Here is a 13,981-nt window from a genome sequence, read left to right as displayed (position 1 = left end):
TTCTTAAAATCAGACTCATCACATTAAAAGCAGCTTGTTTTTAGACACTTTTTTACTTCTTTCAAGCAGATTTTCACTTGAAATAAGTAGAAAAATCTGATAGTGGAGCAAGTTTTTCTTTCTTATTACAAACACAAAAAACAAAAAGCTTTCACTGGCAGATTTTTCTACTTATTTCAAGTGAAAATTAGTTTGAAACAAGTGAAAATGATCTAAAAACAAGTTGATTTTTAGGTGAGTCTCATTTTAAGTGGAAAGAGTTTAGTTTGAATAGAAATTAGACAAATATTCTTGGAAAGATGTAGAGCTTTTGCAGTGCAGGTGCAGATGTGACAGATGTTTCCTGCTGCTCAGGTAGAAATGTTGTCATGTTGTTGTTGTTGTTGTTGTGTTGACGTCAGCTGTTTCCATGGGAACAGTCGTTTCCTTTCACCTGAACAGAAGCTGAATTCAGACTCAGAGAGAAAAGAGTTTTGTTTTGGCTCAAAGAGAAGGAAAACATCTGTAACTGTGTGTGTGTGTGTGTGTGTGTGTGTGTGTGTGTGTGTGTGTGTGTGTGTGTGTGTGTGTGTGTGTGTGTGTGTGTGTGTGTGTGTGTGTGTAGATCCCTGCCTGAACCACCACTGCAAGAAGGGCAAAGTGTGCGAGGTGGACGACACCAACACCCCCATGTGTGTGTGCCAGGACCCGACCAGCTGCCCCGCCGCCGAGGGAGAGTTCGAACACGTGAGTCTGAACTGAACGCGGCGTTCATTTACCTCCTGCACTGCAAAAACTCTACATCTTACCAAGAATATTAGTCTTATTTTTATTTATTTTTATTTATTAGTCAAAACTAGTCTCTATAAGACTCATCACCTACAAATGAGCTTGTTTTTAGATCATTTTCACTTATTTCAAGTGAAAATCTGCTTGAAACAAGTAAAAAGTGTCTAAAAACAAGCTGCTTTTTATATGATGAGTCTTATTTTAAGTAGAATGAGATTTGTTTTGACTAGAAATAAGACAAATATGGGAATTTAATGCGAATCATGGAAATGTATGGGAATTAACTGGAACTTGGGGGTAATTAATTTAAACAAACTGTATCATATCCAAACATAAATGTAAATATTTAGTTTTGTCATAAACAGACGTCCATGTAATATAATACAATTAAAAAACATTTCAACTGTTTTATTTGTGAGTAGAACTTTATCAAGTTTTAATTCTTGTATGAACAATCGATTATTTTACTGAACCACAAAAACATGATGAATGTTGAGTAAAATATTACTCACCCGCACCAATCAATTTTGTAAATTTCGGATTTATTCCCGTTTATTCCCATATATTCCCATTTATTCCCATAATATTCCTGTTAATTCCCCCTGGAATTTTGCAACCCTACCACTTACTGAGCTTATTTTAAATATTTAGCTCCAGAAACTTTAGATTCATTTGAGTTTCACGTCTTTGTGACATAAAAATGTTGCTGCTGCTGCTTCACAAACAGAAATGTAGAACAACACAACAGTGAGTGAGTGAAAGACTTCAGCTGCTGCTTCTATTCTGATTTAATTTATCTTTTCTTTTGTTTTAATACCTACATTATTTAAGTTGTAAAAGGATTTCTTAGAAAACAGGGGAAACCTACATGAGTTCACTTCTTTCTTCTTTTCTTTTCATTCAGGTGTTGTGTTGTTTTTTGTATAAAACTGTTTTTTTTTCTTTTTCTTCAATGAATGAAACAAATACATAAACTAAACTAAAGTATTTCAAAGGAGGTTAAATCGAAAGCAACTGGACTGGTGAAACGTCTTCCTAGACAAATAACTAAGTCCAGTTGCTTTCGATTTAACCTCCTTTGAAATACTATGACCTGGACAAATGAGAATATGCACCGGCCTAAACTAAAATATGAACATATATAAGTCTTCCTCTCTCCTCCTCCTCGTCAGGTGTGCGGCACCGACAACAAGACCTTCGACACCTCCTGCCACTTCTTTGCCACCAAATGTGCTCTGGAGGGAACCAAGAAGGGACACAAGCTGCACCTGGACTACATCGGACCCTGCAAATGTAAGACCCTCATACACACTACACTATAGCTACACTACACTACTACACTACACTACTACACTACACACCACACTATACTACACTACACCACACTACACTACACTACACTACTACACTATACACAAACCAAGAAGGGACACAAGCTGCACCTGGACTACATCGGACCCTGCATATGTGAGACTACTACACTACACACTATACTACACTACACACTATACTACACTACATTACACTACACAGTAAACTACTACACTACACTACATCGGACCCTGCAAATGTGAGACACTACACACTATACTACACTTAAGCAATATTACCCGAGACGTTAAATGTTAGCTTTAACGTCATTTGAGCACGACGGTGATGCGGTCAGGACCGAGGCGCTCCGTTACTCAAGATGTAGAGTTTTTGCAGTGTAACGAGCTTAACGAGCTTAACGAGCTTAACGAGCCTCCATCTCAGCTCTGGTTAGTAGAAACTCACACTCTGCTGAGTCATGAGTCTGTCCTTGTCTCCACCCGGGTCCAGACCGGTCCAGACCGGTCCAGACCGGTCTAGTCCGGTCCGGTCCGACGCCAACAACCTCGTTAATGAAAGGAAGTGGAAAATACAAAGTGCTGTTTGTGTAGCTTCAGTTTAAATGTTCTAACGAGCTGCTGAGGAGAGAAGCTGGAAAAAGTGACACCACACAGCTACAGCCTGTAATAATAATAACAATTATTATTATTTATAATGATAATTAGGTTAATTAGTGGAGGGTTCAGCTCACAACAAATGTTTCTTTTGCTTTTTTCCACCGGTAAAGTTAAGTAACTACGGTGATTTCATCCTGAAATGTTGTATTCAGAGTTCAGCTCTTAGGGGTTTTTAAGGACCGCCACTCCTAAATGAATGTAGAGGAAACGCTGCTCTCACAGAAACCCCTTAAACACATCATATACTGTATATAATATAATATAAATACAGAAGGGCTTTGCCTTGGAGCAGTCGAGCGCTGCCTTCGTCTTCTGTTAAAAACAGAAGGAGAGATGGAAACACAAGACACTCACATCCGTCTTCCTCTAACTGAAGTCTAGCGGGACGAGAGTTTAATCTATCTATCTATCTATCTATCTATCTATCTATCTATCTATCTATCTATCTATCTATCTATCTATCTATCTATCTATCTATCTATCTATCTATCTATCTATCTATCTATCTACCAGAGTTACGGCTCATTCATAAAAACACCTTTCAATAGAAACACCTGTAAAACAGAAACTGGACTGTTTGGACATTTCAGAAATATCACTTTGATTTTGCAAAAAAACTGAGATGGAAACGCAGCTGCTGAGACAAGTCATGGGACTAAAGGCCCAGAAACACGGTTGTGTGTCTGTGTGTCTGTGTGTGTGTGTGTGTCGGTGTGTGTGGTTGTGAGTGTGAGTTGTCCCCTCAGGGCCACCGTAGAGCAGCAACACGCTGCAGCTTCATTAGAGCAGCAGGAATGTGAAGTTGCTGTTTAGTTGTTTCTCTGTTTATCTGGAGAAACATCCACTTCCTGCTGCCAGTCCTGACACGCTGTCCACACACACACACACACACACACACACACACACACACACACACACACACACACACACACACACACACACACACACACACACACACACACACACACACACACACACACACACACACACACAGCCAGAGGTGAGTCGGTGTGCAGGGTTCAGATGGAGATCGGGTTCAGCTGCAACTCTACACCGTGTTGATGTGATGTGAAGCTTCTTTTGGATGCAGATGATGATTGATTGATTGAAAACTTTATTGAACAACATTACAACAAGTGTTCAAAAGGATTAAAAACACAATAAAGCCCTTGTAAAGGCTTGTTTCCATTGTGGTCCTATGTGATGGTCGACAACTAGCTACACATGGATTTAAAACAAGGACGACAAACACACAACACATGGACTAAAAACATGGGAGAGAGACACTAAGGCACATAGACGACAACACTGAAGAGAAAGAACAAGATGAAATAGATAAAAAAAAAGAGATTAGGTCCCAAACAGAAGCAACAAGACATAAAACAGACACACAAACACAAACAAAACAATAATCTACACTGCAAAAACTCAAAATCTTACCAAGAATATTTGTCTTATTTCTTGTCAAAATGTCTCATTTCTAGTCAAAACTAATCTCTTTCCACTTAAAATAAGACTCATCACCTAAAAATGAACTTGTTTTTAGATCATTTTCACTTGTTTCAAACTCATTTTCACCTGAAATAAGTAGAAAAATCTGCTCCACTATCAGATTTTTCTACTTATTCCAAGTGAAAATCTGCTTGGAAGAAGTAAAAAGTGTCTAAAAACAAGCTGCTTTTAATGTGATGAGTCTTATTTTAAGTAGAATGAGATTTGTTTTGACTAGAAATGAGACAAATATTCTTGGTAAGATATTGAATTTTTGCAGTGTAGTGCTTCACGGCTCTTTTGATTTAATTTATCGGTTTGCTAACCATTTTTTATTATTATTGATAACTGGTTATTGCTTGTTGTTTTATTGCTGAACCCTCTGGTCCACAGACATCGAGCCGTGTCTGGACAACGAGCTGAGCGAGTTCCCGCTGCGTATGAGGGACTGGCTGAAGAACGTGCTGGTGACTCTGTACGAGCGCGACGTGGAGAACAACCTGCTGACGGAGAAGCAGAAGCTCCGGGTGAGAGAGGAGGGGGAGGGGCTAATCAACCTGATCAATCAATACCGAGGCATCAGTTATTATATTTATATAGTCGTTCAGCACCAGCTAGAGCTGCACTGCAAAAACTCTACATCTTTCCAAGAACATTTGTCTTATTTCTTGTCAAAATGTCTCATTTCTAGTAAAAACTAATATTGACAAGAAATAAGACAAATATTCTTGGAAAGATGTTGAGTTTTTACAGTGTATAAACTATAGACACATATCAGCAGAGTCATAACGCTTCAAGCTGAGGTGACGAAAGGGATGAAACTTTTTGTTTCTGGAGGTTTTTACAGTCGAAGATCAAATAACATCAACAGATTTTATATACACTGTAAAAACTCTAAATCTTTTCCAAGAATATATGTCAAAATGTCTTAATTTTAGTCAAAACTAATCTCTTTCCACTTAAAATGAGACTCATCACCTAAAAATTAACTTGTTTTTAGATCATTTTCACTTGTTTCAAACACATTTTCACTCGAAATAAGTAGAAAAATCTGCCAGTGAAAGAAAGTTTTTTGTGTTTGTAATAAGGAAGAAAAACTTGCTCCACTGGCAGATTTTTCTACTTATTTCAAGTGAAAATCTGCTTGAAAGAAGTAAAAAGTGTCTAAAAACAAGCTGCTTTTTAATGTGACGAGTCTTATTTTAAGTAGAATTAGATTTATTTTGACTAGAAATAAGACAAATATTCTTGGTAAGATATTTGATTTTTTTGCAGTGTGCGTTCACTGTAAAACACAACCGGCTGCATGAAGTAACGTGTTGTTGCTCTGGTTCCTCAGAGGAAAGAAACATTAAAGTCTCCAACACCGAGAGTTACTGTTATAAAGTGTTAATTATAAATATATAAAGTTAAATATACAGTTTTAATGATCAACAGTGGAGGATGAAGTTTATTCACTTCACAGAGGAAATGTTTCTGTGAGTGTTGATACTGTTCAGAGTCACAGTAAACTGAACTCTACTGGAATGTTAATAATTATTATTAATAATAACACGGATCATCCCTTTATTTATACAGCACCAGTAAAAACAGAGTTTAACACAGAACAGCAGAAAGAGGACAGACTGAGAGTGAGATGATGGGGATCTATTAACAACTGAAGGAGACAAAATATTAAAAGAATGAAAACAGATAAAAGCAAAAAGAACCAGATCAAATAAAACAAAGTTATAAGATAAAAGACGAAAATAATAAAAAGAAGCAAAAACAGTCAAGACAGATCAAATGTTTGTGCTGCTTGTAGCACCACATTATATACTGTACTTACGGTACATTTTGAACGCAATATGAAATAAACTTTGCCACATTTTGTAACAAGTTGTTACATAAAGAACCGAATTATTACATTTTTTCATAAAAAAGTGCAACATCTGCATTATATTGTAATAATTTGGTGCTTTATATAACAACTTGTTATAAAATGCGGCAAAGTTTATTACATGTTGCGTTCAACTTTTGGGTTGAATATTGAACTCCAGAGTTGGGTTATGCTAACTACAACATTGGGTTATTTTTAACCCAACTATTGGGTCGTATATAAAGCGACCCAATAGTTGGGTTAAAAATAACCCAAAGTCACAGAATTACCCAACCCTTAACCCAACGAATGGGTTCCTCTCTGAAAAATAACCCAATTACTTGAACAACCCAGGAATTGGGTTAAAATTAATAGCTCTATAACCCTGAAAATGGGTTACACTCTGGAAAAATAACCCAAAATTTAAATTTGTGCTGCTTGTAGCGCCACATTATATACTTACGGCGCATTTTGAATGCAATATGAAATAAACTTTGCCTCATTTTGTAACAAGTTGTTACATAAAGAACCAAATTATTAAATTTTTTCATAAAAAAGTGCAACATCTGCATTATTTTGTAATAATTTGGTGCTTTATATAACAACTTGTTACAAAATGCAGCCAAGTTTATTAGGTATTGCATTCAAGAACTTCATTTCAAAACGCGGCGCTGCACTGTTGTGTTGATGCCTCAGTTGTGTGTAGTGTCATGTGTGTAGTGTAAGGTGTGTGTATAGTGTGTGACGTGTGGTGCGTTGGCTGTCTTCAGGTGAAGAAGATCTACGAGAACGAGAAGCGCCTGCAGGCCGGTGAACACTCTCTGGACCTGCTGGCCCACGACTTTGAGAAGAACTACAACATGTACATCTTCCCCGTGCACTGGCAGTTCGGACAGCTGGACCAGCACCCCGTCGACGGGTAGGAGAATGAATGAATGAATGAATGAATGAATGAATTTATATGTATTTACGTGTCGTGCAGCAGCCTATCAGGGCTTAGTTACAAGACACATTATCATCATATTTAGACACCAAACAAAATCATCAGAGCTCAGACAAAACCAAACAGAAACAGAAACCACATGGAGTTCACATCAATAATTCACTTTTTATGAAAGTAGCTCTAGTAAAGACTTGTTTTCTGAAGAACCATTCCAACTTCACCTCATCATCATCATCAGCACAAAACAACTCAGGCTTCACATTTTGCATTTTCTGAAACACAAACTGCCTGTTCTGGCTTCGTCATATAACGGACAATGAAACACAAAATGCAGTTCTTCCTCAATTACATTTAGATTACATAATGTGCATAGTCTTTCATCCTCAGGTGCTGAGTTAAACCGACCTACTGTGTGTGTGTGTGTTGTTGTACTTTACCTTACGTTGTGAGGACAGGTAAGAGTTTTTTTAACCAACAGAGCGAGGACATTTTGGCCGGTCCTCACTTTTTCAAAGGGCTGTTTGAGGGTTAAGACTTTAGGTTATAATTAGGTTTAAATTAGGTTTAGAGTAATGGTTAAGGTTAGGGTAAGGGACTAGGGAATACATAATGTCAACGAGTGTCCTCACAAAGATAGATTTACAAGAATGTGTGTGTGTGTGTGTGTGTTCTTGTACTTACTACGTTGTGAGGACCGTAAAGAGTTTTTAACCAACAGACTGAGGACGTTTTTAGCAAGTGAGGACATTTTGGCCACTGAGCTTCTACCTTAACTTAACCTGACGGTGTGTGTGTGTGTGTGTGTGTCTCTGTCTCTGTGTGTGTGTGTGTGTCTCTGTCTCTGTGTGTGTGTGTGTGTCTCTGTCTGTGTGTGTGTGTGTGTGTGTGTGTGTGTGTGCGTGCAGCTACCTGACCCACACTGAGCTGTCCCCGCTGCGCGCCCCTCTCATCCCCATGGAGCACTGCACCACCCGCTTCTTCGACCAGTGCGACGCCGACAGCGACAAGTACATCGCTCTGGAGGAGTGGGCCGCCTGCTTCGGCATCAAGGACCGTGAGTGTCCGTCCATAAACGCCGTTACCATGACGACCTACACTGCAAAAACTCTAAACCTCACCAAAGAATATTTGTCTCATTTCTAGTCAAAACTGATCTCTTTTCACTTAAAATCAGACTCATCACATAAAAAGCAGCTTGGTTTTAGACACTTTTTACTTCTTTCAAGCAGATTTTCACTTGAAATAAGTAGAAAAATCTGATAGTGGAGCAAGTTTTTCTTTCTTATTACAAACACAAAAAACTTGCTTTCACTGGCAGATTTTTCTACTTATTTCAAGTGAAAATTAGTTTGAAACAAGTGAAAATGATCTAAAAACAAGTTCATTTTTAGGTGATGAGTCTTATTTTAAGTGAAAAGAGATTAGTTTTGACTAGAAATGAGACATTTTGACAAGAAATAAGACAAATATTCTTGGAAAGATGTTGAGTTTTTACAGTGTATAAACTATAGACTTTGATCAGACACATATCAGCAGAGTCATAACGCTTCAAGCTGAGACGACGAAGAGGATGAAACTTTTTGTTTCTGGAGGTTTTTACAGTCGAAGATCAAATAACATCAACAGATTTTATATACACTGTAAAAACTCTAAATCTTTTCCAAGAATATATGTCAAAATGTCTCATTTCTAGTCAAAACTAATCTCTTTCCACTTAAAATAAGACTCATCACCTAAAAATGAACTTGTTTTTAGATCATTTTCACTTGTTTCAAACTAATTTTCACTTGAAATAAGTAGAAAAATCTGCCAGTGAAAACAAGTTTTTTTGTTGTTGTTTGTAATAAGAAAGAAAAACTTGCTCCACTATCAGATTTTTCTACTTATTTCAAGTGTAAATCTGCTTGAAAGAAGTAAAAAGTGTCTAAAAACAAGCTGCTTTTTAATGTGATGAGTCTTATTTTAAGTAGAATGAGATTAGTTTTGACTAGAAATGAGACAAATATTCTTGGTAAGATTTTGAGTTTTTGCAGTGCAGCAGCAGCAGCGTTTACGTGGTTTGGTTTTTTAGAAATAGAATATATTTACTATGTATGTGCACTGACGCGTGTGTGTGTGTGTGTGTGTGTGTGTGTGTGTGTGTGTGTGTGTGTGTGTGTGTGTGTGTGTGTGTGTGTGTGTGTGTGTGTGTTTACAGAGGACGTGGACAAAGACCTGATCATCTGAGCTGGTGACCAGCAGCAGCAGCAGCAGCAGCAGCCGCCGCCGCCTGACGACTCGTAGTTTCTACTAACGGGACGAAGCTGCTGATCGATCGCTACGTTAAAACAAAAAAATAAAATAAAAAAGAAACAAATAAAATCACAGTAACGGTGCTAACTAATTGCAAAGTCATGTTTTATTTTGTTTAATTGTTAATGTTGTTTTGAATAAAGACCTTTCTACCTTATACCACTAAAACAAACCGAACAAAAAGAAGAGAAACCGAGTGCAAGTAGACCTCTGATGTAAATGAATCGTTGTCGTCATTGTTCAGGGTTTTGTTATTTTTTAAAATTTGGACGTCGATTGGAAACTTCAACAAAAAAAAAAGTGTAAAAAGTCCAAAATAAAGTTTCTAAATAAATGTTCCCTTTGCTTGGCTTGGTCACAGCGCTCTGCAGTCTCTCTGGTGGTGGTGGGTTCATTCATTCCTCTACGACTGTGTCACGTTGTGTGTTTTACTTTTTATTATTAATTTTTTTGCTTTCTAAAACCTGTTGACTACTGCTACTACAAAGAGAGTTGTTCATTTTTTTTGTTGTTGCGGACACACACGCCTGTACTGATATTTAAAAAAAGAAATGAACAAAAAAAAAAAAGAGCAAGTAAATACAATTTTCTGTGTGGACGTTGAGGGGAAAATCTCGCAGGCTGAGAGTTTTTTCTCGCTCTCTGACGAACGAATGAACTAACATTGTTTCTATACTGACACTGAGAGCACAAACACAACCTGCCATTAAATAATAAAAGACTATGATGAAAAGACGTGGCCCCTCTCTGCATGCCTTCATCTGTCCGACTGGTACCGAGTCTCATCCCGATCCCACACCGAGGAAAAACCCAAAGCTGGTTTTCACCGATACCGACACATTTTTACAGAATCCTCCTGTTATGTTACCCCTGCACTGTAAAAACTCTACATCTATCCAAGAATATTTGTCTTATTTCTTGTCAAAATGTCTCATTTCTAGTCAAAACTAAACTCTTTCCACTTAAAATAAGACTCATTACCTAAAAATTAACTTGTTTTTAGATCATTTTCACTTGTTTCAAACTAATTTTCACTTGAAATAAGTAGAAAAATCTGCCAATGAAGGTAAGTTTTTTTTTGTGCTTGTAATAAGAAAGAAAAACTTGCTCCACTATCAGATTTTTCTACTTATTTCAAGTGAAAATCTGCTTGAAAGAAGTAAAAAGTGTCTAAAAACAAGTTAATTTGTATGTGATGAGTCTTATTTTAAGTAGAATGAGATTTGTTTTGACTAGAAATAAGACAAATATTCTTGGTAAGATCTTGAGTTTTTGCAGTGTGGACATTTCTGTCCACCTTTCACACTTTCCCAACCCCCCCCTCCCCGAGGTCAAATGAAAGGTCACTGGGGGCTGGTTTTTGGCAAAAAGGTTTGTCTTTGGGTAAACTCTGGATGTCCCAAATTTCAGAATGAAAGTCCAATTTTTGGACTCGTAATGCATTTTAACAACATCCATGACCCTTCAACCTCCGCCTATGGGTTTTTTTAATGTATTTTAAGGTAAAAAAAAAAAAAAAAAAAAAAACTAACAGATATCACATGAAACATCCCACATTTATCACTCACATTAAGACAAATATTTTTTGTATTACAAGTTTTGTCAAATGTTATGTTTAAATATGTAAATGAGGCAATATCTAATGAAATGTGCGCTAATTTGCATACATTTCCAGAACCGAAATCTAAAACAATGGATGAAGCCCCTTTCAAAATTCTTGTTTTATTTTGTTGACATATTAGAGTCATACATTTTTCCAGAGGAGGATTGTGGATATCTCTTTTTATCACTCTGTAAATGAGAAAATACTGTCACAAGCCTTAAAAAAAAAAGCCCATAGAGCCCTATTATATAGAAACCATGTGTTTCTGCAGCTAAAACAACCGGCCAGGAAGGGGTTAAACATGGTGAAACCCATGGCAACAGTGAGTTTCATGTTTAGTCAAGAAGACCCAGACTTATATGTAGGAGGCTATCACACATATTTTGGGAGTAACTGATGTCTAAAGTTTGTCCAGGGGTCATGGATGTGGTAGGAGTTGAGGAGGGGGAAACAAAAAAAAAAATAGTGTCTCAAATGTTTGTTACGCATTGACACTATAAAACATATATGTCTTTGACAGTTTAAATCAAACCAAAGAGTGGCAATAAAACACTGAAACACATTATACTGTATGTAAGGGTGTAAACATGAGACAACAATCAGAGCTCTGCCCCTGAATTTTCTTTTAACCCTCTATGGTAGGCTACCATGTTGCCCTCAGGCAACGTACCACTTTCTGGCCTCTCACATCTCCACAATTCATCCCATTTAATGCTGTAATCCACCACTTTATTTTCCCATGATCCATTGCGTCCAGTAGCGTTCTAGCGAGCGGCTAACTGGTAGCGTTAGCGGCTAACTGGTAGCGTTAGCCACCGGTGTAGGTACCAAATGTGGGGGCTCCAGGCTGCCAAAACCGCCCTGACTAATCTGATGTTTGTCAAGTCTACAAAACGAATTACCGACCACCACTTCAAAACTAATCTCTTTCCACTTAAAATAAGACTCATCACCTAAAAATGAACTTGTTTTTAGATCATTTTCATTTGTTTCAAACACATTTTCACTTGAAATAAGTAGAAAAATCTGCCATTTAAAGCAAGTTTTTTGTGCTTGTGTAACCGATGTCATATCTGGCCCTCTGCGTTGTGTTTCTCACGGCCTGCCCTAGGTGGGGTTCGATCCCACGACCTCCCACACCGGAGGCGACGATGCTAACCTCTTCGCCAAGAGGTTGACAACCACTTGGCAGGTTGGTTAGCACGTCTTTTTTATGGGTGGAGTGAGTGCGCATCCGTTACACTTGTAATAAGAAAGAAAAACTTGCTCCACTATCAGATTATTTCAAGTGAAAATCTGCTTGAAAGAAGTAAAAAGTGTCTAAAAACAAGCTGCTTTTTATGTGATAAGTCTTATTTTTAGTATAATGAGATTAGTTTTGACTAGAAACGACATTTTAACTAGAAATAAGACAAATATTCTTGGTAAGATCTTGAGTTTTTGCAGTGTAGTTTTTATAAGACGGGGTGAGCCTGTTCATATTAAAGCAAACACACAATTCTGAGATTAAAACTGAACAAATATGAGAAAGAAACAACTCACAAATGTTTGTTTTGTTAATCAAAGAAGGAAACTGGTAAAACTGTTGGAGTTCAGACTTCACAACCATAACGATAATAAAAATAGAAGTGTGTGCACGCCTCTGCAACTAGTCATGGTTATCGTAGCCGTTAGCTTTGCTGCTGCTGACAGCTAACAGCAGCAGCTAAGCTAACAGCAGGACGTCAGCTGTTAAAACCCTCCCGTTGTGGGACACGACATGAAACTACTCCAGTTAGCTCAGTCATGTTGGAACTAGGATATCCGCTGGAGAAAATATTTTTTCATGGAGCGTTTATTGAGTTATTGTTTATTGACACTGCTAACGGCTAACAGCTAACGGTTAGCCCGGCTAACGTTAATCTAAAATGTACCTAATGAATGGAGTTGTCATGGCGACACCCAGCGTCGTTCTCCGGAAAGTGGTGGATACTTTAAAAAAGAGAGGAGACCTTAGAGAACCAATAACAATGCTTTAATGTATCACATGACTTTCAAGAAGCCACTGAAACCCTTTTCTGCAGACTTCTTCAAAGGAAACAGGTTTGCCATTTTGCTCCACTAAAACGGTCTGAAAACATACAGTAACTTCCTGGCCCTTTTTCAACTGGAAAAAAATATATTTACACTAATAGATTAGTAAAGTTTAATTTTTAACAGTTCCATGCAATTTATTTATTTATTAAATAATGGAAACTTGTTAAAATGCAACAACGTACCATTATAGAGAATTGCAGTGTTGCCTTGAGGCGACAGTGGACCATTATGGAATCAATGTTGCATTATGAGACTATGGTAGTGTGTGTTTAGGTGTAAATATGATGTTCAAAAACATATAATTCATCATAATTTTGTTTTTTTAATTAATTTTTTTTTCTAATGTCTTTAGATTATGTTTATTTAGTCTATTTTGAGACAAAAACATTCCAAACATTTTTTCCCCCACTGGCATCATAATGCAGCGTAACATAGAGGGTTAAAGTTCATTTCCGACATGATTTTATCTGAAAATGTGGGTAAAAGCACTAGTTAAGCATTAATAAATACTGAATTCATCATTTATAATGCATGGACACTCATTAGTATGTAGTTAATAAACACAGTTAGTGCTGATCAAAGATGAGTAAAACATTTTAACTGTTTATAAACTACAAACTAATGAGTATTCATGTGTAATAAATAAAGAATTCAGTATTTATTAATGCTTAACTAAAGCTTACAGTCATAGTGTGTAGGCTACTTATTATAAAGTGTCACCAGAATGTGTTAATTGTTAATTGAGAACATGGTTTTGAGGACGACGTTGTTTAGTTTAGTTTAGTTTATTTATTTATTTCAGTCATTTATCGAGCATAAAAACAAAAAATAAAATAAAACTCAACAAAACAACGACAACACTGTAACTGTTGAATGAAACGGGGCAGAAAGAAGCAACTTATACTGTCTACCCCTTGTTACAAAGAATCACTTCACAAAATAGATAATTAGGCTATTAATAC

At 37.1% G+C, this 13,981-nt stretch overlaps 1 protein-coding gene across 3 annotated transcripts in view; it reads left to right on the top strand.

Moving 5' to 3' along the window:
• Positions 1–10,062, top strand: part of sparc (secreted protein, acidic, cysteine-rich (osteonectin)) — a 30,701-nt gene extending 20,639 nt beyond the window's left edge. For all 3 annotated transcript variants that reach the window (XM_083980431.1, XM_083980430.1, XM_083980429.1), the window contains exons 5-10: positions 605–726; positions 1,941–2,061; positions 4,641–4,774; positions 6,876–7,024; positions 7,954–8,102; positions 9,246–10,062. In XM_083980431.1, coding sequence (XP_083836557.1) covers positions 605–726; positions 1,941–2,061; positions 4,641–4,774; positions 6,876–7,024; positions 7,954–8,102; positions 9,246–9,274 — 704 coding nt within the window. In that variant the 3' untranslated portion in view covers positions 9,275–10,062. The remainder of the gene's footprint in view (positions 1–604; positions 727–1,940; positions 2,062–4,640; positions 4,775–6,875; positions 7,025–7,953; positions 8,103–9,245) is intronic.
• The last annotated feature ends 3,919 nt before the right edge of the window (positions 10,063–13,981 follow it).

Source organism: Trachurus trachurus (genome assembly GCF_905171665.1).
Source record: "Trachurus trachurus genome assembly, chromosome: 10".
NCBI lineage: Eukaryota > Metazoa > Chordata > Actinopteri > Carangiformes > Carangidae > Trachurus > Trachurus trachurus.
This window is presented reverse-complemented; position numbering and strand designations above follow the sequence as displayed.